The sequence below is a fragment of the Diabrotica virgifera genome, chromosome 2 (genome assembly GCF_917563875.1).
Source record: "Diabrotica virgifera virgifera chromosome 2, PGI_DIABVI_V3a".
Lineage (NCBI taxonomy): Eukaryota > Metazoa > Arthropoda > Insecta > Coleoptera > Chrysomelidae > Diabrotica > Diabrotica virgifera.
In genome coordinates, this window is record NC_065444.1 from 281255744 (window position 1) to 281280716 (window position 24973).

Here is a 24973-nt window from a genome sequence, read left to right on the forward strand (position 1 = left end):
ACCCCCATCGCCACTCCCTGGATCAGCCACTGCCTCTTCCTCTTGCATCGGGCCATATACTTTTCTCAGTATATTTCTCTCGAATATCCTGAGTTGGGCCTCATCCGTTTTCGTCATCAAATTAATAAAATTACTTAGGCAAATACTAATGAATGTGGCAATTTAATATTCTAAATGGAAAATAAGCACAATGTTACTAAAAAAATTATTTTATTGACGTTTTGATGTCCACATCGGACTTCGTTATTAAAATACAAAATATTACTAAATTAAACAAAAATGTTGTTGCTTAGTAAAAAAATGCTAGGGCGCCTAGGGCTCTATAACACGGAAAGAGTCCCATCAGAGCTTTTTTAATAGGTATCTGGGATGAGTGAATTTTCTTCTTCGAGGGGGTGTAAACTGTGTGGCTAAATCTGAATATAATAGACATACTTAGAAAACTGGAAGACAAGTATACCAAGTAAGGCCTTACAATAATTTGAGAGAAAGAGAGAACAGGAGACAAGTAGCAAGGTCGCAGAAGAGTTTAGATGATATTATTTTTATTTTAGAAGACCGATGATAATATAAAACATATTAGCAAGCGCTGAACGAAGCTTGACCAGAGTAGACGTCAATGGAAACAAAGGAGCTTATGTGCAGTACTGGACAAATATAGGCTGAAGAGGAAGGAAGGAAGAAGAAGTTTTATACATGACCCTAAAACTAATAAGAAGTAAACAATGGTCTGGTCGATTGATATTAAGGCTTTAAAAAGAAAATAAAAAAACATTTATATATATTTATTATCTTTTAAAAACAAAATAACATTTCTTACTCGTCTATCATATTCATCTTTATTTTTAAGACTAAAATTCATACTGTTTAAAAGATCGCCGTCATTTTCCGAAATTTCTGCAAGATCAGGAGCTTCGTCAGACTCAGAAACCATCACTCTAATGATCATCAAACTCATGTAGAGACCAAAGGGCAACCAGAATTTTAAGTGTTCTTCAAACAACGAATATGGAAAAAGTTTTTCTGGATCACATCCAAAGTTGAGCAGTTGTGTCGAAAGAGTATCATGGTAAAGTTTTAGGTATGTCTTGTAATCGTCAAATACTTCTTTTGAACTGTTAGCTAATAAGAAATAACTTACATCATATGCTGGTGTAGACAATGATGATATTTGCCAATCCAATATTCGAAGACTGGATGGTTTTTCGATATTCTCAGGATCCTAAAATATAATAAATTTATGATGGTGTTCCTTACTATGTAAATAGTATCTACTAAATTTATATACTAATCATCAGAAAAACCCTCGGTATCTTCCAGGTTTTTCCAGATTAAATATAATCATCACTAATAAAACTAACTTGAACACCTACTAACACTTGAAATAACAGAGACACGGTCGATTTTAGGTGTATAATGCTACTAATATATTTTGTAGTGCTTGAAAAGACCTTTAAAATGAGCTGTTTTAAAGGTCCATTACATTAAAACTAAGCGAGATATACTGCAAACAAAATTGATAACTAATGTATTTTAAGAAAATGTTTTAATGGTTTTTAAAAAGAAAGATCAAATTATAGAGCGCAGTTTTAAATTTTCTTAAAAATCTTCCTATTTATGTTAGTCCATGTAACTTGAAAATGATAAGAGATACAGTAATGAAAAATAAAACGGAAATTTTTATCTGAAAAAGCCCTACATTTTTGTGTGGTATCTGTTTTTCGTATCTCTTATTTTTTTCGAGTTACATGGATATGGAGAAAAAGGAAAATTTTTAACAAAATTTAAAAATGCGCTCTATAATTTGATCTTATTTTTTTCAAAAACCATTCCTTTTAATCCAGCCCAACTTTTTGAACATAGAAATAACACACTATAATAAAAGGTATTGTAGAAGGAAAACGATGTATTTAAATTCTGATGGATGAGGGGTTAAAGATACTTCTCATTTCTTCTTGAAATACATTAGTCATTAACTTTTTTGCAGAATATCTCGCTTAGTTTGCATGTAATCGACAATTAGTATTGCTCTTTTTAAAGGCCTTTTCAAGAACTACAAAAGTTATTAGTATCATTATATACTTAAAATCGACACTTTCTCTGTTATTTCAAGTTTAGTACACCGATTTGAGTATGCAGCAAAAAAACAAACTCTTCTTACCTACCATATCCTGTTTTTTATAACCTACAGAAATATTTTATATAGTTTTTTTGTTAGATGCATAGATTTTAAAAATCCGTCCGAAAAGGTGTCATTTTTCAATGAAAATGGCCAATTTTCAACCACGAATAACTCAAAAAGTATTGAGTTTTTAAAAAATAATCATAGAACAGTTTTTGCTTAAAATTAGGTTATCTAGCTTTTTCCGTGGCTATTTTAACCAAAACATTTTTCACCCCCGAGAAGGGGTGGGAACCACCCTCAAGATAAAAGCGCAGATCGGCATAGGGTAGACTTTGTTTCTTGAGCTATTCCCTACGTACTGTGACAATATCAAGTAAATCGATGCAGTAGGATGGAATTCGGAGCCAAATACCCTCATTGACTGCCCTAATTTAGATAAATAGCGAAATTATACTCACCTCATACTTAAATAAAAAATTATTACACCAGCAATCTCCATGCGTCAAGACCAACTTATATTTTTCTTTCTTGAATTCCTTTGACATTAAATCAAACATTTTACCTTCAACATTTTTCAAACATTCTGTCAGTTCTATATCGCCAGATACAGCTTGGTATCCATTACTCATCACTGAAGTTATAAATTGATGTAACTTTTCTTCATCGCTGACAGCTGGATTGTCTTCAAAAACGTTATCGTAAACTTTAGCAGCCATTTTATTAAATTTTTCAGGACATTTGTCTTTCATGGCCAAGGAAACTGCATGGAATTTAGCATATTCTTTTAGAACTTCTTTTACATGTCCAGGATTCATGGGAATTTTCTTGTTCCAAAGTTTGTAGCCTTCTGTTTTTAGATTCTCCATTAGGAGGGCTTCCTTACCGACTTCTGAAGAGCATAGATATGCCTTGGGTATACTGACAAATTGATTTATAATATTGTGTTTATCTTGAAACTTTTTGAACTCCCCAAAAACTTGTTCGTACAAATATATTTCTCGTGTAAAAATATTGTGAATGGGAGCAGCATTTCGAAAAGCTTCATTTGTATGGGCAGATTTTAAAATCAAATTCAAGGTTTTTTCACTGTTTTTAACTATAATAGAATTGATTATTCCCAAAAAATTGTCACCTTTAACTGATCCTGCATTTGAAATGACTTCATAATCACCAAAACCGTTTTCTTTTGCAACTTTGTCAATTAATTCTTTTTGTTCTTTACTTAATTCCATTGTTGCTATACACTCGTCACATCTACAACTACTTTGTAAAAACAATCTTATATTATGAGATTACGAATAATCAAACATTAACCATAGCCTTGTATTTTTTCATAGATAATTGTAGTTGCGCAGTGCAATTGACGCCTGCAAAGGAATAATATAAAATGGTATGAATCTAAAAATCTATATTTATATTATACAGTGTATTCCAACGAAAATTTGACCTCCCAGAAATTCAGAAACCAAGAGTTTCTTCAAAATTTAAAAAACACGTCAATTTATATTGGGAGGGGACCAATTTTCATGCAAAATTCATGTCCTCAAATGTAGCCCCCTACTGCCCCTCGTCAACCCCCAGTTTTTTTAATTAGCAAGTGTGGTCGAGTGGCATATCATTTAAAAGGTAATTTTTTGCTCTACACGACACCTTATTTTTTTTTAATTTACGTAATAACTTTGAAGATAATTTTGGATCGAACTAATTTATTGGTTGCATATCAGTAATAATAATAAAAACATAAAATATCACCAAATTAACCAATAAATAAATGTTCTTAGTAACCTCCAATAAAATAATTCAAACACTCTGCAAATCTTTTATAGGATGAACTGACTTTCCAACAGGACAGGGCCCTCTACATTATGATATTAGCATAAGACAATTTTTGAATCAACGTTTTCCAGGGCGTGGGATTGACAGAAAGGTCCAAAAGAGTGGCCGGCTAGATCACCGGATCTTTCGCCTTTGGATTTTTTTTGGGATACCTAACAAAGGACGTATTTGCGACAAAGAATTGTGACAGAATACCGGACAGAATGACAGATTATTGACACCGGAGGTATTTGCAAATGTACGAAGAGGCTTTGAAAATAGACTGCATTATTGCATGGATGTCAGAGGAGGTCATTTCGAACATTTAATTGGTTAATTTGATAAAATTTTATGTTTGTTGTTTTTACTGATGTTCAACCAATAAATATAAATAAATCCAAAATTATCTTTAGGCAAAGAAGTTATTCGGCAAATTAAAAGTTATAGTGTCCTGTAGAGAAAAAAATACCTTTTAAATGATGTGGCACTCGAGGACAGTTGGTATTAAAAAATGGGGGTTAATGCGGGCCAGTAGGGGGTTACATTTGAGGGCATGAATTTTGCATTAAAATTTGTCCCCCTTCCAGTGGAAATTGACATGTCTTTTAAATTGTGAAGAAACTTTTGGTTTCTGAGTTTTGGGAGTCAAATTTTCATTGGAACACTCTGTGTATTTATAAAACAATCATATATATTTATTGCCTTTTAAAAACAAAATAACATCTCTTACTCGTCTATTATATTCAGCTTTATTTTTAACACTAAAACTCATGCTGTTTGTAAGATCGCCATCATTTTCCGAAATTTTTTCAAGATCAGGAGCTTCATCAGGTTCAGAAACCATTACTTTAGTGACAATCAGACTCATGTAGAGACCAAAGGGAAGCATGACTTCTAAGTGTTCTTCAAACAACGAATATGGAAAAAGTTTTTGTGGATCACAACCAAAGTTGAGCAATTGTGTCGAAACAGTATCATGGTAAAGTTTGAGATATGTTTTATAGTCATCAAATACTTGTTTTGAACTGTTGACTATGAAGAAATAACTTATATCCAATGCTGGTGTAGAGAATGCTGAAAGTTGCCAATCCAATATTCGAAGACTGCAAGGATTTTCGATATTCTCAGGATCCTAAAATATAATAAGCTTAAGATGGTGTTCCATTCCATACTATGTAACTTGTATTAAATTTATATACTGATCATCTTCCTACAGACCGATAAGTCTACTGTTAATTATTTCCAAGGTTTTTGAGAGGCTATATCATAAATAACTAAAAACTATAATAGGCGAAAAGAAGATAGTTCCAGTTCATCAATTCAAGTTCTGCAATAAACAGAGGACAATAGAGCAAGTTCATAGAGCAGTAAATCAAATCAATAAGGACTTGAATAGTAAAAGATATGGTTCAGCAGCCTTCCTCGATATATCTCAGGCTTTCGACAAGGTGTGACATGAATGGTTGCAAGTTAAACTAGAGAAGCTCCTGCCCCATCCCCACTTTCAACTTCTAAAATTATACCTGGCACATCCAAACAATAGGATAGAAAAAGTTGATAAATACAAGTACCTGAAAAACTGGATTTCAGAAAATAATGATCAAACAACAGAAATTAAGGCCAGGATATAAATAGAAAGAAATGCGTTTGTAAAAATGAAAACAATTCTCTGCAATATAGACCTTAGAGTAGAACTCAGAGTAAGAGCTCTTATTACGTGTTTTCGATACTGCAATATGGATTTGAAAGCTGGACATTAAAGCAAGAACTCATAAATGAACTACAGTCATTTGAAATGTGGTGCTACAGAAGAATGCTTAGAATAGCATGGACACAGAAGAGAAGGAACACGTTCTTTGCAATACAGACCTTAGAGTAGAACTCAGATGCTAGAACTCAAGCTCTGACGTGTTTCGGATACTGCAATATTACAGACTTGAAAGCTGGACATTAAAGCAAGAACACATAAATAAGCTATAATCATTTGAAATATGGTGTTATAGAGGGATTCTTAGAATAACATGAACAGAGAAGAGAAGGAACACGGAAGTATTATAAAGAATACGAAATAATGAACAATAAAAATAAGAAAGTTACAGTATGTGGGACACGTAATGAGACGAGAGCGATATAGACAAGTAAGGATCTGTTTTTAGGTGGATGTGAGAGGTGGTATTAAGATTTTTGCGGATAAAGTTAGATGATAACTTCGTTAATAATAATTGAATTATGCTCCTTCTCAAATATGTCCGGAACATTAATAAAAAAAATAAAATATTTAAAAATTTAAAAAAATTTTGTTTTTTTTTCTAATTTTTTTGCTTATAACTTAAAAACTATTCATTTTAGAACAAAGTCGTATGGGAATAAAACAAAGATAATTAAATTTTCAATCAGATGCGATTGGTTAAAAATGTCTTAATTTATCACCCTTGCTTCAAAATAGCAATAAATATAAAATAAGGAGGCAAAACAAGCCTGTCCCTATTCAATGATTTTCCATCACTTAGGTTACACTTGGAACCTTCCTAATTCGCTTAGAAAATTTTTGTAATGTGCTAAAACCGTACACCAAATTTCATTAAAATTCACTTACTAGATTTTGCATAATAATTTTGCAATCTAAACTTTTTTTAAAAAATTAAAGTTTTTTAAAATCTTGCACAACAAAAACTAGAACATACAAAGATTTGTCAATTTTTTTACAGATAAAGAAGTACTCCATCTATCTTATCCACTTTACAGAATTGAAATCAGAATATTAAAGCAGCCTCAGCAATGTTTTAAATTTATAAACAATTTTTTGGCTTATAAACAAATTAGTGCTGTGTTCAGGAGGGGGTGCTACGGGCTCCTTTATTTAGATGGACTTACCCAAGTTCTTTTATGTATTTTGACCCGTATAACATGAATTTTTTGGGTAACAGTTGATCCGGATATCGATAAGATTGTTATAAACAAAAAACTTGAGGAATTACATAACATCGATTTTTCGCAAAATAAAATATTTTTTTGTATTTCTTGGGTAATTCTAAGCAAAAAATGTTCTCACAAGTTTTTTAGTAGGATGTATAGTTTTCGAAATAAACGCGGTGGAACTTTCAAAAAATCGAGAAATTGCAATTTTTGAACGCGAAGAATGTTTGATTAAAAAATAAAATAGCAATTCTGCTGACAGCATTTGAAATTTTAGGTCAAATTATACCGGTTTTAATTATTCGCATTGCTAAAAATTAATTTTTTTATTATTAAACAAAGCTATTTGTTTATAAGCCAAAAAATTGTTTATAAATTTAAAACATTGCTGAGGCATTCTGTAAAGTGTATTAGATAGGTAGAGCACCTCTTTATATATAAAAAAAATTAGCCAAATTCTAAATGGTCTACTTTTTGTTCAGAAAGATTTTAAAAAATTTGAACTTTTTTAAAAACATTTAGATTGCAAATTTATTATGCAAAATTTATTAGGTCGATTTTAATGAAATTTGGTACACGATTTAAGTATATTACAAAGAATTTCCTAAGCGAACTACTAAGGTTCTAAGTGCTACCAAAGTGGTTAAAAAATATTGAATAACAACATACTTATTTTTCCCCTTATTTTGTATTTACTGCTTTATTGCAGAAAAGGTAATACCTTAAGACATTTTTTACCAGTCGTATATCATACAAAATTCAATTATCTTTATTTTATTTTTCTACGGCTTTGTTCCAAAACGAATCGTTTTAATTAAAATAACGAAATTTTTAAATATTTTAATTTTTTTAATATTCCGGGCATATTTGAGAAGGAGCATAAGTCAATTATTATTACTGAATGTGTCACCTAACTTTATCTGCAAAAATCCGAATGCCACCTCTCACATCCAAAAATATACGTTTTTTAGCAGATCCTTACTGGTCTAATATGAAATGATAAGACTGATAATCCAGGGAATGATAGCAAGAGGAAGGAGTATGCGAAGACGGAGTGCGTCATGGTTGAAAGATTTAAGGGACTGGTTTAAATGCAGTTCAATAGAACTGCATTTAAACCAGGGCGGTAGATAGAGTAAAGATAGTGATGAAGATATCCAACTTCCTATTGCAAGGCGACACTTAAAGACGAAGAAGATAAATCCTAAAATTATACTTACCTCATACTTAAATAAGAAATTATTACACCAGCAATCTCCATGTGTCAATACCAACTTATATTTTTCGTCTTTGAATACTTTTGACAATATATTAACAATTTTATCTTCAACATTTTTTAAACAATCTGTCAATTCTGCATCACCAGATACAGCTTCGTATCCATTACTCATCACTGAAGTTATAAAATTTTGTAATTTTTCTTCATCGTTGACATCCAGATTGTCATCAAAAATGATATCGTGAACTTTAGAGGTAAGATTATTAAATTTTTCGGGACATTTGTCTTTCATGGCCAGAGAAATAGCATGGAATTTGGCATATTCTTTTAGAACCTCTTTTATGTGTCCTGGGTTCATGGGGTTTTTCTTGTTCCAAAGTTTGTAGTCTTCTGTTTTTAGATTCTCCATTAACAGTGCTTCCTTACTGACTTCTGCAGAACATATGTATGCCTTGGGTATACTGACAAATTGATCTACAATATTATGTTTATCTTGAAACTTTTTGAACTCCACAAAAACTTGTTCGTACAAATATATTTCTCGTGAATACATTTCATGAAGTGGAGCAGCATTTCTAAAAGCTTCGTTTGTATTAGCAGATTTGAGAATTAAATTCAACGTTTTGTCACTGTTTTTAACTGTAATTGAATTTATTATTCCCAAAAAATTGTCTCCTTTAGATGATCCTGCGTTTGAAATCACTTGATAATTACTGAAACCATTTTCTTTTGCGACTTTGTCAATTAATTCTTTTTGTTCTTCTAATTCCATTATTACTGTATACACAACCACATTTACTGTACAAAAACAATTCGAATATGAGATTACATGTCATTATCTAATATGAAATGTGTAACCTTGGATTTAATGAAATAAATTTATTGTAGTTGCACAGTGCAATTGACGCCTGTGTTTTGAATGGAGATATAAAATTTTATGATACAAAAATGTCTACACTTCTATGATAATATAACAATTTACCAAAATTGCAATTAGTTATAGACCAGTGAAAAAAACTTAAAACAACTTATACATTTTTTCTTCTTCTTCTTCTTCTTCTTCTTCTTCTTCTTGTTCTTCTTTTTGTATAGACATGACTCTGTCTGTTTTTTTTAATGTGCCTCTAGTAAGTTGTCGTTCCATCGTTTCCGTGGTCTTCCCACTGATCGTCTTCCTATTGGGGAACCGTCTCTCGCTGTCCTGACTATCCTATTTGTTGTCATTCGGCTTATGTGGTCATTCTATTCTATTCTTCTGTTTCTTACCCAGCAATTGTTGTTGTTCACCTTGCATCTCCGTCGTATATCTCTACTTATAGCTCTGTTCCATAGAGTCTGACCATCGATTTTTCGAAGGTTTTTCACCTCCTCTCTTTCGAGCAATCTTTTTGACCTCTTTTGTCGGGTCGTGTTTCAGCCGCGTATTTCTCATTATTGGTCTGATGCCTGTTTTGTAAATTCTGCCTTTCATTTCTTTTCCGATATTTTTGTTTCTCCATATTGTGTCATTCAGGCAACCTGCGGCTCTGTTTGCTCGATTCACTTGATCTTCCACTTCTGCTTCGAGCCTTTCGTAGCTAGATAGTGTGATGCCTAGGTATTTTAAGTCTATCACTTGTTCTATTATCTGACCTTCCAGCTCCAATTTACATATTATTGGATCTGCTATTATAACCATGCATTTTGTCTTTTTTGAGGAAACTAACATGTTAAAATTTCTGGCGGTTATGTTAAATTGGTGCACCATACGTTGTAAATCATCGTCACTTTGAGAGATTAGTATTGCATTTTTTTTGAAAATTCTAAAAGGTGTATGGGGGATAGCTAATTACGATGACAAATTCTTGAATACATACAACTGACCTTGCTTTTTTTTTGACAATTGACAATCGTAAAAACGTTTCTTATACGTATTAGTTTCTAAATTTTCCTAAGTTTCTAAATTAAATTATATAAACAAACAATCGAGATAACTGAAATAGCTTTCTGTATAACAAGGGAGGAAAGTGCTGCTTTTCCTCCCGATAATGAAGTTTACTGCCCGACGCGTAGCGGAGGGCAGTAATCATTCAAGGGAGGAAAAGGCACTTTACTCCCATGTTATACATATGGATTTTCCACCTTCCTCAAATGACAAGTTATTTGTTCATTTTTACTCAATTTATTTATGTAACTAACTAACAAAATTTATTAGAACTAAAACTAACAAGTAGGTACAATATAACTGTCAACTGTCAAATATTAATCAAATTAATAATGTAAACATTGTTAAATCAAAATAATAGTTTACTGTTCTTTACCATTCTGCAAAATACAGGGTGTTTTATAAATAAACGTTAAAATGTATAGATACTTACGTAATAAAAAATAGATATTGTACAGGGCGTCAATATGTTATATTTCTTGAGTGAAATACCATGACGTCACTTTTACTTTTCCTACCTAGGGAGGAAAAGTACAACTTTGCTCCCTACAATCAGGTCCGAAAAAGTATACTTTCGGTAGAGGTAGGTGAAAAAAGCTTCTACCCTTCAACTTCTACCCAAAGTATACACTTCCTGGCCTCATTGTAGGGAGCAAAGTCGTACTTTTCCTCCCTAGCGATACAAAGTACTTTTACTCCCTGGGGAGTAAAAGTAAAAGTGACGTCATGGTATGTCATCGATGAAATAACTTATTGACACCTTATATTATGCTATATTTTCTATTACGTAAGTATCTATATATTTTAACGTTTATTTATAGAACACCCTATATTTTGCAGAATGATAAGAAACAGTAAATTGTTTTTCCACCTACCTCTACCGAAAGTATACTTTTCCTCCCTAGGGAGGAAAAGTAAAAGTGACGTCATGGTATGTCATTGATGAAATAACTTATTGACGCCCTATACAATATTCTATAATCTATTACGTAAGTATCTTTACATTTCAACGTTTATTTATAGAGCATGTATTTTGCAGAATGGTAAAAAAAGTAAATTGTTATTTTGATTTAATAATGTTTACATTAATAATTTGACTTATATTTGACAGTTGACAGTTATACTGTACCTACTTGTTAGTTGCAGTGATCTAATAAATTTTGTCAGTTAGTTACATAAATAAATTATTTAAAAATGAAAAAAATACTTAATATTTGAGGAAGGTGGAAAAATCATATGTATAACATGGTAGGAAAGTGCCTTTTTCCCCCTCGAATGAGTACTGCCCTCCGCTACACGTCGGGCAGTAAACTTCATTCTCGGGAGGAAAAGTAGCACTTTCCTCCCGTGTTATACAAATAGCTATTTTTTATTTAACAGTATTTACAATAATGATTTGACTTTTATTTGACAGTTGACAGTTAGACTATACCTACTTGTTAGTTTTAGTTCTCTAATAAATTTTGTTAGTTTGTAATATAAATAAATTATTTAAAAGTTAAACAATGACATGTTATTTGAGGGAGGTGCAAAAATCATATGTATAACATGGGAGTAAATTGAATGATTACTTGTAAACTTTATTCTCGGTAGGAAAAGTAGCAATTTGCTCCTTTGTTATACAAATAGCTATTATTTTTGCAGTAATTTATAAATGTTCATAACTTTGGCTTTGTATCTAAAGTCAGTTGCGTACGTCGAATATGTTTTTCTATTACTGAAAGCCCTTTTGTGTTCTGCGATTCGTTTGTCAAAGGTGCTACCAGTGTGACCGATGTAAGCTTTTGGGCAGTCACTAAATGTAGCACTTATACAGTGATGTATACAAACTTACAAATGGTGACTGCCCGAAAACGTACATTGGCCAAACTGGTAGAACTTTTATCAAACGTACAGCAGAACATTGAAAGGACGTTCAATAATAGAAAAACAGATTCTACGTACGCATTTCACCTTCTAGATCATAATTATTCTTTTACTGCCATTAGCCCTTATATGGCTCTAGCTCATAAAAATTCTAAATGAAACTTGTGCACCGAATACAGAAAAACTAATTAATTTGTAATTATACAGTACATTCATAAAGTGTGGAAACGGTCTATTATCTCATGACTTAATTATTTTTAGAGTTAAAGCTCTGACAGGTCGATATTTATTTTTAAATTATGATTTTTTGACGTACCTATATCCCATAATATTGACGTCATCTATGATTTTTTTAAATGGGAATAGTGGTTGTGTGGTAGCTCATTTGAAAGGTGATTCAATTCTCTATTCAGTAATATAAACAATAATATCATTTTGTGCACCGGGTGGCAAAAAAAATAATATTTTAAGTAAATTAATTGCCGCAAAAAAAAAGAATATACGTAATTTATTTAACACAAAATACATTTTAAACTAAAAGGGAGGTTCCCTAGGTTGGCTGTATACCATATAGTTAAAAAACTCTAACAAGAAGTAAAACCACTTCTATGTAAATTGGTATATTTATTAAAACTTAAAAATCCCAATGGATTGAATAAAAATGTCCAATTCAGAACGTTTTCAGACCTATCGGTCCATCATCAGTGAATCTACAATAAAATAAGTAATCCCACTATTAGAATTGAAAGATGGTTGAAATTTTTAAAAGCTAAAAATGTGGTTAGATTACTTACGTGCATACTTGCTAAATAGCCCCAGAACCAAACAATGGTTGAATTTAAAATTCAATTTACATTATTTAAAAATAATATTAAACAGGCTAAACGCCGATGTTACAGGATATTGCCTATGGGAACATGGTGAAACCCTACCAAAACCTCAATCAACCATCTTAGGCCAACTTTGACTATAAAGTGACACTAATGACTAAGGAACTGTTTGAAGTGACATTGACAGTAGAGAAAAAGGTAGTCGATTTTCAATGTTAATTAACCAAAAGGTCATGACCCACAACAAATGATAAAGATTTTAATATCTGAAAAATGTCTAACATTTTAAATCTATTGGTTATTGAAAAGAAATTGTGATATACAAAATTAATTTAGAATATAAGATTATTTATATTGACTGTATACCATAACATTAGATTGATCAAATTGATAGAAAGAAAGTAAGCTGCTGTCAATAAAGATAAAAAGATAAAAATAGATGAAGGTGAGAAAAGAGAAAAATCAATATTAGTTGGAAAGTTATTGTACAAAATGAATAAATTGGTAGGCAATTTAATCTAGTCTATATTGTATTGGTGGTTGTATATGTAAAAGGAAAATATTGTTATTTAAAAATGCAAGTTTTTGTAAATAATGGATTTGAGTTAGGATACAGTCAAATAATTAAAAGTGTGTAATATGTGAATGAAAAAGAATTGTAATTATTATGAGATGGTTTATTTTTTTTTTTTTTTTTTTATTTTATTTCAAAAGTTTTGAGAGAATTCTTGTGACAAAGTGTTGGTATGGGAAATTAGAGATAAAGTAATGTATGATTATAGCTGTTAAGTCCAGTTGATACAAAAATGAAATTAAAATGAAAATAGTATTGAAAGTGTACTGAATAAAATAAAACCAAAGTAAGAAAAAGAATATAGATATAATTTAATTGTAATGATAATGGATCTGAATGTGAGAACTGAAATCAAGTGAATGGATGTTAGTTGGAGAGGTAAAAGTTTTCTTGGAAAAGGTCAAAGACAAAAAGCAGAGGGCTGTGGTGTAAGGTATAAAGACAAGAATTTTAAGGGAAAGAGAGGGATAAAGAAAAGATGAGGTGTGGAATTAAACTGAACGAAGTAATGAAATGAAAAAGAAGTAAAAAGATAGTAGGGTGAATTAATGAGGTGATGGTTAATAGGGTTCAATAGTTAATAATGTTATTCGGGTAAAGGAGTTTGGAAGCAGTGAAGGAAAGAGGAAATTTTGAAAAAGAAGAGAGAGTAAGTTGAAAGAGAAAGAATAGGATAAAAGAGGAAGTTGAAAAAATAGGAATTATGAGAATAATTGGCGGTGAATGGGGACAAAGTTGCGGTTAAGGGATGTTTGTCTATTGACACAGTTGGGACTCTTCTTCATGTCCTTGCCAATCTCCAAATCTTCGTATAAGTCTAAACGGAGTGTATTGTTTTGTTGAATATTGTGTATCAACTGGACACCTTCAGGAATCTTAAGTTCATGTTTATTGACTTTTAAATGGTGTGAAAAGGCAGAAGTGGTATCTCTCTTGCTGTGTTCAGCAGATCGGGTAGAAAGGGATCTGTAAGTTCTGCCGATGTAGGTGGCATCACAATCTGAACAAGAGAGTCTGTATACCCCACTCCGGTTCATATAATGGATAGGATCTTTGGTATTAGTTAAACTTTTGCTGAGAGTGTTATTAACTTTGAAAGATATTTTTATGTTGTCACAAGAATTTGAAATGATATGTTTGACTCTTTCAGATAATTTGGAGTTATTGAATGGTAAGGAGGCATAGATGGGAGTAGTTGTGGATGATGTAGAGAAAGCGGATTGTTGTAGTAATTTGAGTTCTCTTTTTTGTTGAAGTTTAGTGATAATGTCTGGGTCATAACCATTGTTGACTGCAATCTGTTTGATAATATTCAACTCTTTGTTGAATTCAGTTACGGATAAAGGAATAGAGTTTAATCTATGTATAAAACTGCGAAAAGCAGAGAGTTTATATGATAAAGGGTGATTAGAAGTAGAATGGATAACATGATCTGTCTGTGTTGGTTTACGGTAGATACCAAAGTTGAAGTGGTCATGTAGTCTGGTAATAGATAAATCCAGAAAGTTAATGGAGTTAGAAGATTCTAGTTCCATGGTAAAGGTGATATTAGGATGGATTTGATTTATTTTGTGAAGTAAGTTGTGAGCTGAATCAGAGTTACCAGAAATGAGGACTAAAATGTCATCAACATAACGGAACCAGTGTAAGATCTCTGGATTTTTTTTATGATATAGTTGGATTCTAAGTGATCCATAAAAACATCAGCTAAGAAAGGGGATAAGCAACTACCCATTGCTAAACCGTCAGGTTGTTGATAAAAGTTGTTATTAAAAACAAAGTAATCTTGAGATAGACAAATTTTGAGAATGTTTATAATAGACGAAGTGGTGGTGGAAGTGACAGAATTATTTAAGAGGAGTGAATTAACCAGACTAATCGATTCATTTTTTGGTACTGAAGTAAATAAATTGCTAACATCAAAAGAAAGCATAACAATATTTGGATTAAGATTGACAAGTTGAAGTTTTTCAACTAATTGGCGAGAATTCAAAACAGTAAACTGTGGGGTAAAGTTAATAAAGTTTTTAATGGTGTTAAGAATGAATTTAGATAAAATAGAAACTGGAGTGTTAATGAAGCTGACAACGGGACGAATAGGAATGTCAACTTTGTGTATCTTTGGTAAACCGTATAACCTGGGGGTGAGTGGATTTGATGGAATTTTAGTATATGGTGCTTCAAATTCAGAAAAGAATTCAGTAAATTGCTTTAAGTTGGTTTTCATCTTCGAAACAAAAGATTTAGAGGGATCAACAGGAAGCAAAGTAAAGTTATTGTTGTCTAGGAAAGAGGTGACTTTGTCAATGTATAATTGTTGGTCTAAAATAACAAGGCAGTTACCCTTATCTGCTTTGCTGAAGATGAGGTGGTGGTTTTGGATCTTATTTTTGATAGATTTGAGTGTGGAGAGAAGGGATTTAGACTTATTATATGAGAAATTGGGAAAAGAGAGAGATGAAGAAGTTTGTGTAGAAGTAGAAGGGGAACTGATGTTGGTAAGAGAGGAGTTATTGTTGGAAAGAAGTTTAGTTTTGAATTTGTTGATAGTTTGGATGCAAGAGTTTCTGATTGAAGTTTTTTGTGTGAGTGAAATGGAAAGATTCTGAATAACTTCTTGTTAAAGAGGTTTTACTTCTTGTTAAAATACATTTTATTGCTGTCAGAAAAGAGAAAAAAATGTTTATTTGACAAATAAACTTTGCTTTTCGCTTAAATTAAATATTTAAACTACCAAGAGGCAGGTGTGTGGCTGTTTGACATTTAATTTAAGCGAAAAGCAATGTTTATTTATAAAATAAACATTTTTTTGAACTTATACTTCTTTAGGCGCGATTTAATTGACGGTGAAATTTTATTAATCTGCGCGCATGCGCGCACCGACAGTATGATATTAGTCGTTATACGGGCTCTGATTGGGTGTTGAATTGATCTGTCAATAATTGTTCAATATGGAGGTTATCGGTAAACAAAAATATTGTATATATTAGTTTTTATTGTTGTGAGGACAGAAATAAAATCAAATTTATAATTATAGTGACTTTTTAAATAGTTTTGAAAAGCCGCAGGTACGTAATTCTAAATGTTTCAATTGTATTCCAATAAAAAATTATCTTCATACCTATCTAGTTGGAAAATGTAAAAAAAAAATAAAGTTACCTATTAGTAGGCAATGCTTTAATTTACATAATCTGATTACGAACAAACTTTCTACAAATCTTCATCTAATAATATATCGTTTTCTTACTCTATATTTTGTTGTATTTTAATTCGACAAAAATCAAACTAATAATTTGATTAAATTCATATAAATAAACAAAATGTCAAAAAGTTTATGATGTAAACGTTTAGTTTGTGTATATTCCCACATGACGTATACGCGAAGGTGGTGCAGTAGGAAATCTCTTCGACTTTCGTACGGTGCGATAGACGTGAAGTGGGTTCAAGCCCCAAGCAAGCTGTTATTTTTTATTTTTTTATACATTTTATGATTGTAAGTATATTATTATATAATTTTTTTCAGAAAATACGTATTTAATTAAAATTTTTAGCAACAATTATTGTTCAGAAATCATTTGTGGCATTTTTCAATGTGTTTGTGTGTGTTTTATTCTTTTATTTTTTTAAATTTTGGTATTGTTTTAATAAAAATTTTTGGAAAGTAGTAGAGAAACTGTTTAAAGTATATCGATTTCGTTGAAATCATATAATAGAAGTATAACTCCTTACGTGCGTACAAAGTACACACATTCTTTTTTATATTATGTGGCATCAGTAAAATGTATTTTGAGTTAAATAAATTACATACATTTTTCGTTTGGCGTCAATTATTTTACTTCAAAAATTATTTTTTTGCCACCCTGTATAAATAATGATGTTAAGGTTTATATTACTGAATAGAGAATTGAATCACATTTCAAATGAGCTACCACACGACCCCTATTCCCATTTAAAAAAATAATTGATGACGTCATCCCGCCCAAATCGATGACGTCACTATTATGTACTATACGTCAAAAAATCATAATTTAAAAATAAAAATCGACCTGTCAGAGCTTTAACTCTAAAAATAATTAAGTCATGAGATAATAGACCGTTTCCACACTTTATGAATGCACTGTATAATGCTTTATTTCTAATATTTCAAGGTCTAATAATAATATCGTATGGCATTTTTGCCGAGGAGATCCTTTCTTGCAGGTTCCGGCGCCACCTAGCTTAGGGGGACCGACGGCTTAACGTACCCTCCGAAGTGTAGTAATATTAGAACACTCTGTATATGAGATGTTTAAACCCCACTCAAAGTCAATAATCGAGGTATTATTAATTCTTGGATTCAGTAACCCCGAGTAACATTGAAATTTCATGCATGTTATTATTTTAAGGTGTACATTGACAATAACCCTGGTGATGCAGATTATGGTAGTAGGTATTTTATTAATGTAAAGACGATTGCGATATGCTTGAGCTAGGTCGTTAATACTAATTATTGTTGATGTTTATACTCGTAGTTTGAATACTAGTAAATAAAGTATATTGTAGTCCGATGAAAGTAGTTTTATTATATTTTTATTAAACTAAGGACTAAACGCACCGTATCCCAATCACCAATCATATTTTACCACAGAAGCACGGTGAACGGCTTGAAGAATTTTTTGAAATGAAAAGGTTGTTATTGTTGCAGAGATTCGAACTCATGCGCTCTGGCTTATGAAACCAGTATCTTACCGCTAAGCTACGGCCGTTCACATTTCAAATTCTGTAAGATGTAAAGTAAAAAATTCTAAAAATTCCAAAAGTTATGCAAATTTTCCGAAGTCTAATTTCGTTTAGCCCTTAGCAGCACTTAGTCCAATCTTTCGTATGAGCTTTTTTACATAATTAATTTAATCTTTCGAATCGGCAGTAGTAAGAAAGTCTCTGAAAATTTCCGATTTTTTTTTTCATTTTCACATCACGTTTAAACTATATAGTTGAAAGCTTGGAACACTAAATCGATATTTCTCTACCGTTTTGTAAATATGAATAAGTAAGGAAATCGCTTTAGTAAGTAAGAAAAAAGTCGCTTCATAGGTAACTACGGTTGCAAAGGGAAATTGGATTTTCACAAGGATGACCCCATGTGGCATATAATCTTTTTTATGTCACACTAGAAGTTCATTATTGTGCTTTCATTGCTTAGTTACTAACTATATAATAATATACTTTATGTAACAATAAAACAGTGAAACGTTTTGTTTTCACTGCTTCCACAAAATTTATTACAAATGAATGACATATTAATTTATTACAAATATTACAGCTGTTTCGGCAGAGTGCCTTTCTCAAGTGATTTATTTTTCTATTAATTTGATGGTGCACTTTAAAGTATCTAACTGAATAGGTTGAGGTGTGTTTATCTCAAGTTGGTCATTCAAAATTTAACTGTATTTTCCAATTTATTAATTTCCTAGATTCTAATATAGATAGCTTAAGGCCTTTATTTTGAATGTGAACAATTTGAAACTGTTCATTAAAAGAATGATTATGATCTAGAAGGTGAAGTGCGGATGTAGAATGTGTTTTTCGATTGTTGAAAGCCCTTTTGTGTTCTACTATCCGTTTGTCAAAAGTTCTGCCAGTTTGACCGATGTAAGTTTTTGGCCAGTCACCACATGTCAGTTTGTAAACACCACTCTGTAATTCCTTTCTCTTTCAGCTCTTATTGTTCTTAATATGTTTACTTAAAATGTTGTTAGTTCTGAAAGATGGTGTTATTCCTTTTTTTATGTACAGTGGAACCTCGATAACTCGGATTAATCGGGACCGCGGCCGATCCGGGTTATCGAAAATCCGGGTTAGCCGGAGAGCATTGTAAAAATTAATAAAATACGGTATACTTATAGATAAAGTCCGTTATAATTAAAATAACATGAAATATATATGCACAGTACACATCTAACTTACCTATTATAGTTGTATATTGTATAAAGTATAGTATAAACAGTATAGATAGAGTATTGTTCATTTCTAGGTAAAAAAAACTCAGTCAGTTTCGGTTGTCAATTTCGTCTGCCATCGGAACGATGTTATTTAAGAACAGTGGCTCTTTCATTGTTTAAAGTTTGAAAGACCATTGTTCTAAAAATAATTTTTTAAAAGACAGTTGAAAATAAATAAAGGAATAAAAGGTGCCTGTTGTTTGCGATAGCCCGATAATGGATAATCTGCTGCCGCCGTGTGCCATGAGTCATTTTTACCGTATAGTTCAAATTACAAATACCCATTATCTCTCAAATATTATATTATGTTCCAAGCCAAGTTTTATCAATGAATCTCGATATTTTTAAGACATTCCAGAAGCGGCTACAGATAAAATGTTTTAACATAATACATACATTTTTATTGTTGAAATGTTTGTCTGATGAAAATCGGTCCGGGTTAGCCGGACTTCCGGGTTATCGGGGGCCGACTTATCGAGGTTCCACTGTACTTGGATATTTTTGTTGACATCTTGTCTGTATATGTGATAGAGAAGAAGGTACTGGGTTTTTTCTGTGGTAGTGGATCGACTAATTGCAGGGCTTTCTTATGGAGTTTGTGGTTTAAATTTTTTTTTATGGTTTGTTCGTTGTAGCCTTGTTTACTTCTATTTGCTTTGATCTTCAGTTCTATCTCGAAGTTATTTTTTGACATGGGAATTTCTGTCAATCTATGTATCATGTTATGGTAGGCTGCTAATTTATGTTGTGTAGAATGGTATTATGAATTGTGTCAGTAGGTATGGGTAAATTTATGAAATACGTAACATGCAATATGTTGTGTAGAATGGGATTATCACTTATGTATACTTGTGTCAGTATGGGTTGGTTTATAGAAAACGGAGAACTCACGTTTGTTTTGCAGACTGGTAATTGTTACATCTAGAAAGTTTATAGACTGGTTTTGTTCTGTTTGTATTGTAAACTTAATATTATTATGGAGTGAATTATGATAACAATTGGTCAAGTTGCCTGTTAGTTCCTGTAAAGGACACTTTATGCATGTACGGGCATAAAGTGCATTCTATGGCCCGCACAGACATAAAATAGGTATTTATGAAACAGCTCGTGAAGTATGCTTTTTGCAAACGCACGCGATGTTTAGAGCACGAGCAACAGCGGGGCGAGTGCTATACATCGCGTAAGTTCGCAAAAAGTACTTCACGCACAGTTTCATACAATATTTTATCTACGATAAACAAATAAAACAACTGTAACTCTTCGTCACTGGAATTCATTCCTATTCTACAATTTTTAGAACTTTGACATTTAAAAATTCTAATTTCTTTCAAACCACAAAACTGTCAAAATGTTTGTTGTAATTTATTGCTCATTATGTCATCACCAATACAACGCGAAAGTTAAGGATATTTGATATGAAAGTGTGTCAAAAACAGTGCGAAAAAGTAAATCCCATTTAAAATACATTGTTACTTCACGCACACTTTAAACCCTTCACGCACTGCTATCTATAATGACAGTTTTCACGAACTAAAAACTTATACAATGTGACATAGAGTAGATAAAAAAAAATTTTTGATAACTTTTTAATAAAATTTATTATTAAAGTTACAAAATATGAAATACAATTATCTTCTTCTTCTCCCTCTTTATAAGCAATTCTGCTTGTCCGTTGGAGGATTGATAGCTCTATGCAAGGTCACTCCATCTTTTGCATGGCCGGACGGTCTTTTTTACCGATTGGTGATTTATTTGGTTATTACATCTTTTTTTTCTATTTAGTGACCATTCGTTTATTAATTGTGCATTACATTATCTTCTAATGTCTTCACTCCTCTTGCGATCTCTTAGCGTATTTCCTGTAATTGTTCTCAGTATTCTCATCTCTGCCGTTTCTAGTAGTCTTTGTGTTGTGGCTTTATCTGGTCTTGTTTCTGGTGAATATGTCATTATTGGTCGTACCCTTGCTTTATAAATTCTTGACTTCATCTCAGTGTTAATATATCGGTTGCGCCACATAGTTATTAAGACATCCTGTCAGTCTATTTGCTTTTTGTAGTTGATTTCTCTCACTTCTTTGTCCAGGTCTCCATAGCTTGACAATGTAATTCCAAGATATTATTGTATTTTCATTACTTGTTCAATAAGTACTGATACCATAAATTTCAATTTTACATGTGATTGATTCTTAACTGATTACTATTGCTTTAGTTTTCTGACATGAAATTGCCATATTGAATTCTTTTGCTTTTCTGGAAGGTATCTGATATAGTATTATCGCATTTATCTAATCTTAGGTATAATATCTATATTGCCCATCTAACAATGAAATAAAATGTGCTAACTGAGAAATAATGAGAAAGTTAAAAGATCTTAATTTATGGTTAAATGTAATGTCCAAATTTGTAGATTGAACCATTAACCTTATATAACCCATTAACCTAACATTTCTTTACTGCAGTTCCTCACTGCAGTTTTCAAACTTTTCGTATAATATGAAATTATCTAGTCATACTACTTCCGGCCGATATTTTTAAGTTTTCTTCATGTCGTCTAATTTAAAGCACACAGATTTCAAAAGTTTTCTCAAGCGATCGATGGTAGTAGATAGCTAGCATGAATTTGCCAGAATAAGTTGCCAGCTAATATATTTTAGTAGATAACGAAGTTCAATTCGGCGACAGAAAATGTCGTAAATTGTAACCTTTAAGGTAGAGAGATAAGTAAAAATTAGCCTCGAGGTAAAAAAAGGTTTTCTTGCATATAAATATTAAAACCGAATATAAAAACTAAAATAAACCAGGCGCAAAGTACATTACAAAGATAAATTTTTAATTGATGAAATAAGATCCTAAAATACCTATCAAACAAATTTAAAAACGAAAAACAGCGCGGGGTACTTAGGCAGTGCCGACAGAAGTGAATACTTCTTATATCGCGTTATGTTATGCGCGCTATTATGTGAATTGTTAATTTTTTTATATGGGCCATTCCACGAACATACGCCTGTTTTGGATTACTTCGACAACGAATATTTTACTGTGCAACATAAGAAGTACGAAAGTAAATGGCGCTAATAATTATTCCAATAAACAACAATGTAATTTGCAATTTACTTTCGTCCTTCTTATTTTGCACAGTAAGATATTCGTTGTCGAAGTAATCCAAAACAGGCTTATGTTCGTGGAATAGGGTATAATAACACCACACATTTAACTTCTTTAAGATTTCAAAAATTTTAATTTTTTCGTTCATTTCATCAAATTTTGTTCATTTCATTCTGATTATCATCCTTTCATTATCTTCTTCTTTACATGCCATCTCCACGACGAAGGTTGGCAATCATTCCTATTCTAACTTTAGACACTATAGTCCGAAAAAGTTCACTTGAGCTGCATCCAAACCATTCTCTGAGGATTCTTTGGCCAGGACAGGACATTTGTCTTCTACCCACATATGCTGCGGCTTCCTTGAATCTTTCCCTGCGTTATTAATATTAGGAGTTCATATCTCTCACTAAGTATATGTTATATGGCCCAAATATTGTAGTTTTCTTATTTTGATGGAATCCAATATCTCCCTGCTGTTCTCTATTCTTCTTATTACTTCTTAATTGGTTATTCTGTCTCCCCAGGAGATTTTTAGCATTCTTCGATATGTCCACATTTCAAATGCTTCCAATCTCCACACTATACAAAAAAAAAACAGAAAATACATAACACTTTAGTAATCGTTTTCTAAGATTTAGACTGAAGCCTCTACTATAGTTCATCTAATTTACTTACCATTGCACGTCATCCGCGTCATAGCCCGTGACGTCACCAACCGTGATGATACCAACACGAAATATTTAGGCGGTAGGTGTGTTCTTTTTTAGAATCACTTTGCCGAGTACACTGGCATTACAGCCACTAGGCATATTTTATTATATACGCGTAGAAATAATATTTAAAGATTTCTATTAATGTTAACTTAAAGAAATACACAATAATATGTTTCATTTAATTTGAAGTTTGAGTTTGAAAATTTCTTTAAAACATTAGGAAATAGATTTATAGCAGGAGGAGATTTTAATTCTAAGCATACTAACTGGGGATCCAGAATTATTACCACAAAAGGCAGAGAACTTCTTAAAGCTATAAACGCGACCAATGCAAATTATCTCACCACAAGGGAACCAACTTACTGGCCTACCGACAATGCAAAAATACCTGATCTATTCGACTTCTATATTGTTAAAGGAATTAATGTTAAATTGGCAAAAGTAGAATCTTGTTACGATCTACCTTCTGACCACTCTAGCGTAATCGCCACATGGTATGCACAAATAACAAACAGTACTAAACAACCATCACTATACAGTAACAAAACAGACTGGAGCATTTTCAAGACTAAACTAGATGAACTAATTGACATAAACATCCCATTGAAAACAGAAAGTGACATCTACGCAGCAGTAGAAAATCTTCAGAAATCTATACAAGAAGCTGCTTGGTATGCTACCCCTGACTGCTACCAAACAGAATTTAAAGAGCATTGCCCAACTGTAATAAAGGAAATGATTGCTAGAAAGAGAAAAATAAAGGAGGAGTGGCGAAGAAAAAGAACACCTGAGAACAAGACAAAATGAAATAAAATCAACAAGGAAATTAAACTACAATTGCATAATATCAAAAATAATAAAATACAAGAATATCTTACAAGTTTATCAGCAAACGCAGATAGTGAATATTCCCTTTGGAAGGCCACGAGAAAAATCAAACACCCGAAACAACAAATACCAACAATACGGAACCAAGAGGGAAACTGGTGTAGAAATAATAAAGAAAAAGCCGAAGCATTTGCAAATCACCTCACAAATGTATTCCAGCCACATCCCATGGATGATGGTGACACAGAGGAAGAAATAAATGAATTCCTGGAATCGCCCTACCAGATGGACTTGCCTATACAAAAAATCACCACTAAAGAAGTTAGAAATATTATCCAGCATGAAATCAGTCCAAAAAAAGCTCCAGGGTATGACCTGATCAACGGGAAAGTACTGCAGCAATTGACATGCAAAGGTCTGAAAATGATAACGCAAGTATTTAATCCAATATTTAGGCTAGGATACTACCCAGAACAATGGAAAGTTGCTCAAATTATTCTCATACCTAAGCCAGGGAAAAATAAAACTCAGGTGGCTTCATACAGACCAATAAGCCTGCTACCTGTTCTATCAAAAATCTTGGAAAAACTTCTCCTTAAACAATTATCCCCAGTTATAGAAGAAAGGAAACTAATTCGCCAACACCAATTTGGGTTCAGAACACAACACGGAACGATAAAACAGGTACATAGACTGGTAAAACACATCAGAAGTGATTTAGAAAATAAAAGGTATTGTTCTGCTGCATTCCTGGACATTGGTCAGGCCTTCGACAAGGTATGGCATGCTGGTATGCTCTTTAAACTAAAGAAAAACCTTCCCCATCCTTTTTATCAAATCCTAAAAAGCTATATTTCCAACCGACATTTACTGGTCAAGCAGGATAATGAATACACAAGCCTAAGACCAATAAAAGCCGGAGTACCACAAGGAAGTGTCATGGGACCGATATTGTACTTGCTCTACACTGCTGACCTACCCACAAGTAACAGAACAACGTGTGCAACTTTTGCTGATGACACTGCTGTACTAGCCTCTCACCATGATCCAAATACAGCATCCGGAATCCTTC

General features: G+C 32.2%; 2 protein-coding genes across 3 annotated transcripts in view; both read right to left on the reverse strand.

The window, feature by feature from the left end:
• Positions 1–24973, reverse strand: part of LOC126879895 (tachykinin-like peptides receptor 86C) — an 883727-nt gene that overhangs the window by 419726 nt on the left and 439028 nt on the right. The window lies entirely within an intron of this gene.
• LOC126879903 (uncharacterized) lies at positions 3321–8951 on the reverse strand. 2 transcript variants are annotated; one of them, XM_050643249.1, is made up of 3 exons: positions 8077–8951; positions 4671–5072; positions 3321–3492 (listed from the first exon to the last, which is right to left on the reverse strand). In XM_050643249.1, the coding sequence occupies exons 1-3, from the start codon at positions 8845–8847 to the stop codon at positions 3457–3459; spliced, it is 1209 nt and encodes a 402-aa protein (XP_050499206.1). In that variant the 5' UTR covers positions 8848–8951; the 3' UTR covers positions 3321–3456. The 2 variants fall into 2 exon arrangements, with proteins under 2 accessions (XP_050499206.1, XP_050499205.1); XM_050643248.1 differs by lacking the exon at positions 3321–3492 and having other exon boundaries at positions 3519–5072; positions 8077–8950.

Excerpts from the sequence above, each read along its gene's own strand:
- LOC126879903 (XM_050643248.1), bottom strand. The coding sequence starts at position 8,847 with ATGGAATTAGAAGAACAAAAAGAATTAATTGACAAAGTCGCAAAAGAA. Across the intron at positions 5,073-8,076 it reads ATTTCTTATTTAAGTATGAG|GATCCTGAGAATATCGAAAA; the intron begins GTAAGTATAATT and ends ATTATATTTTAG.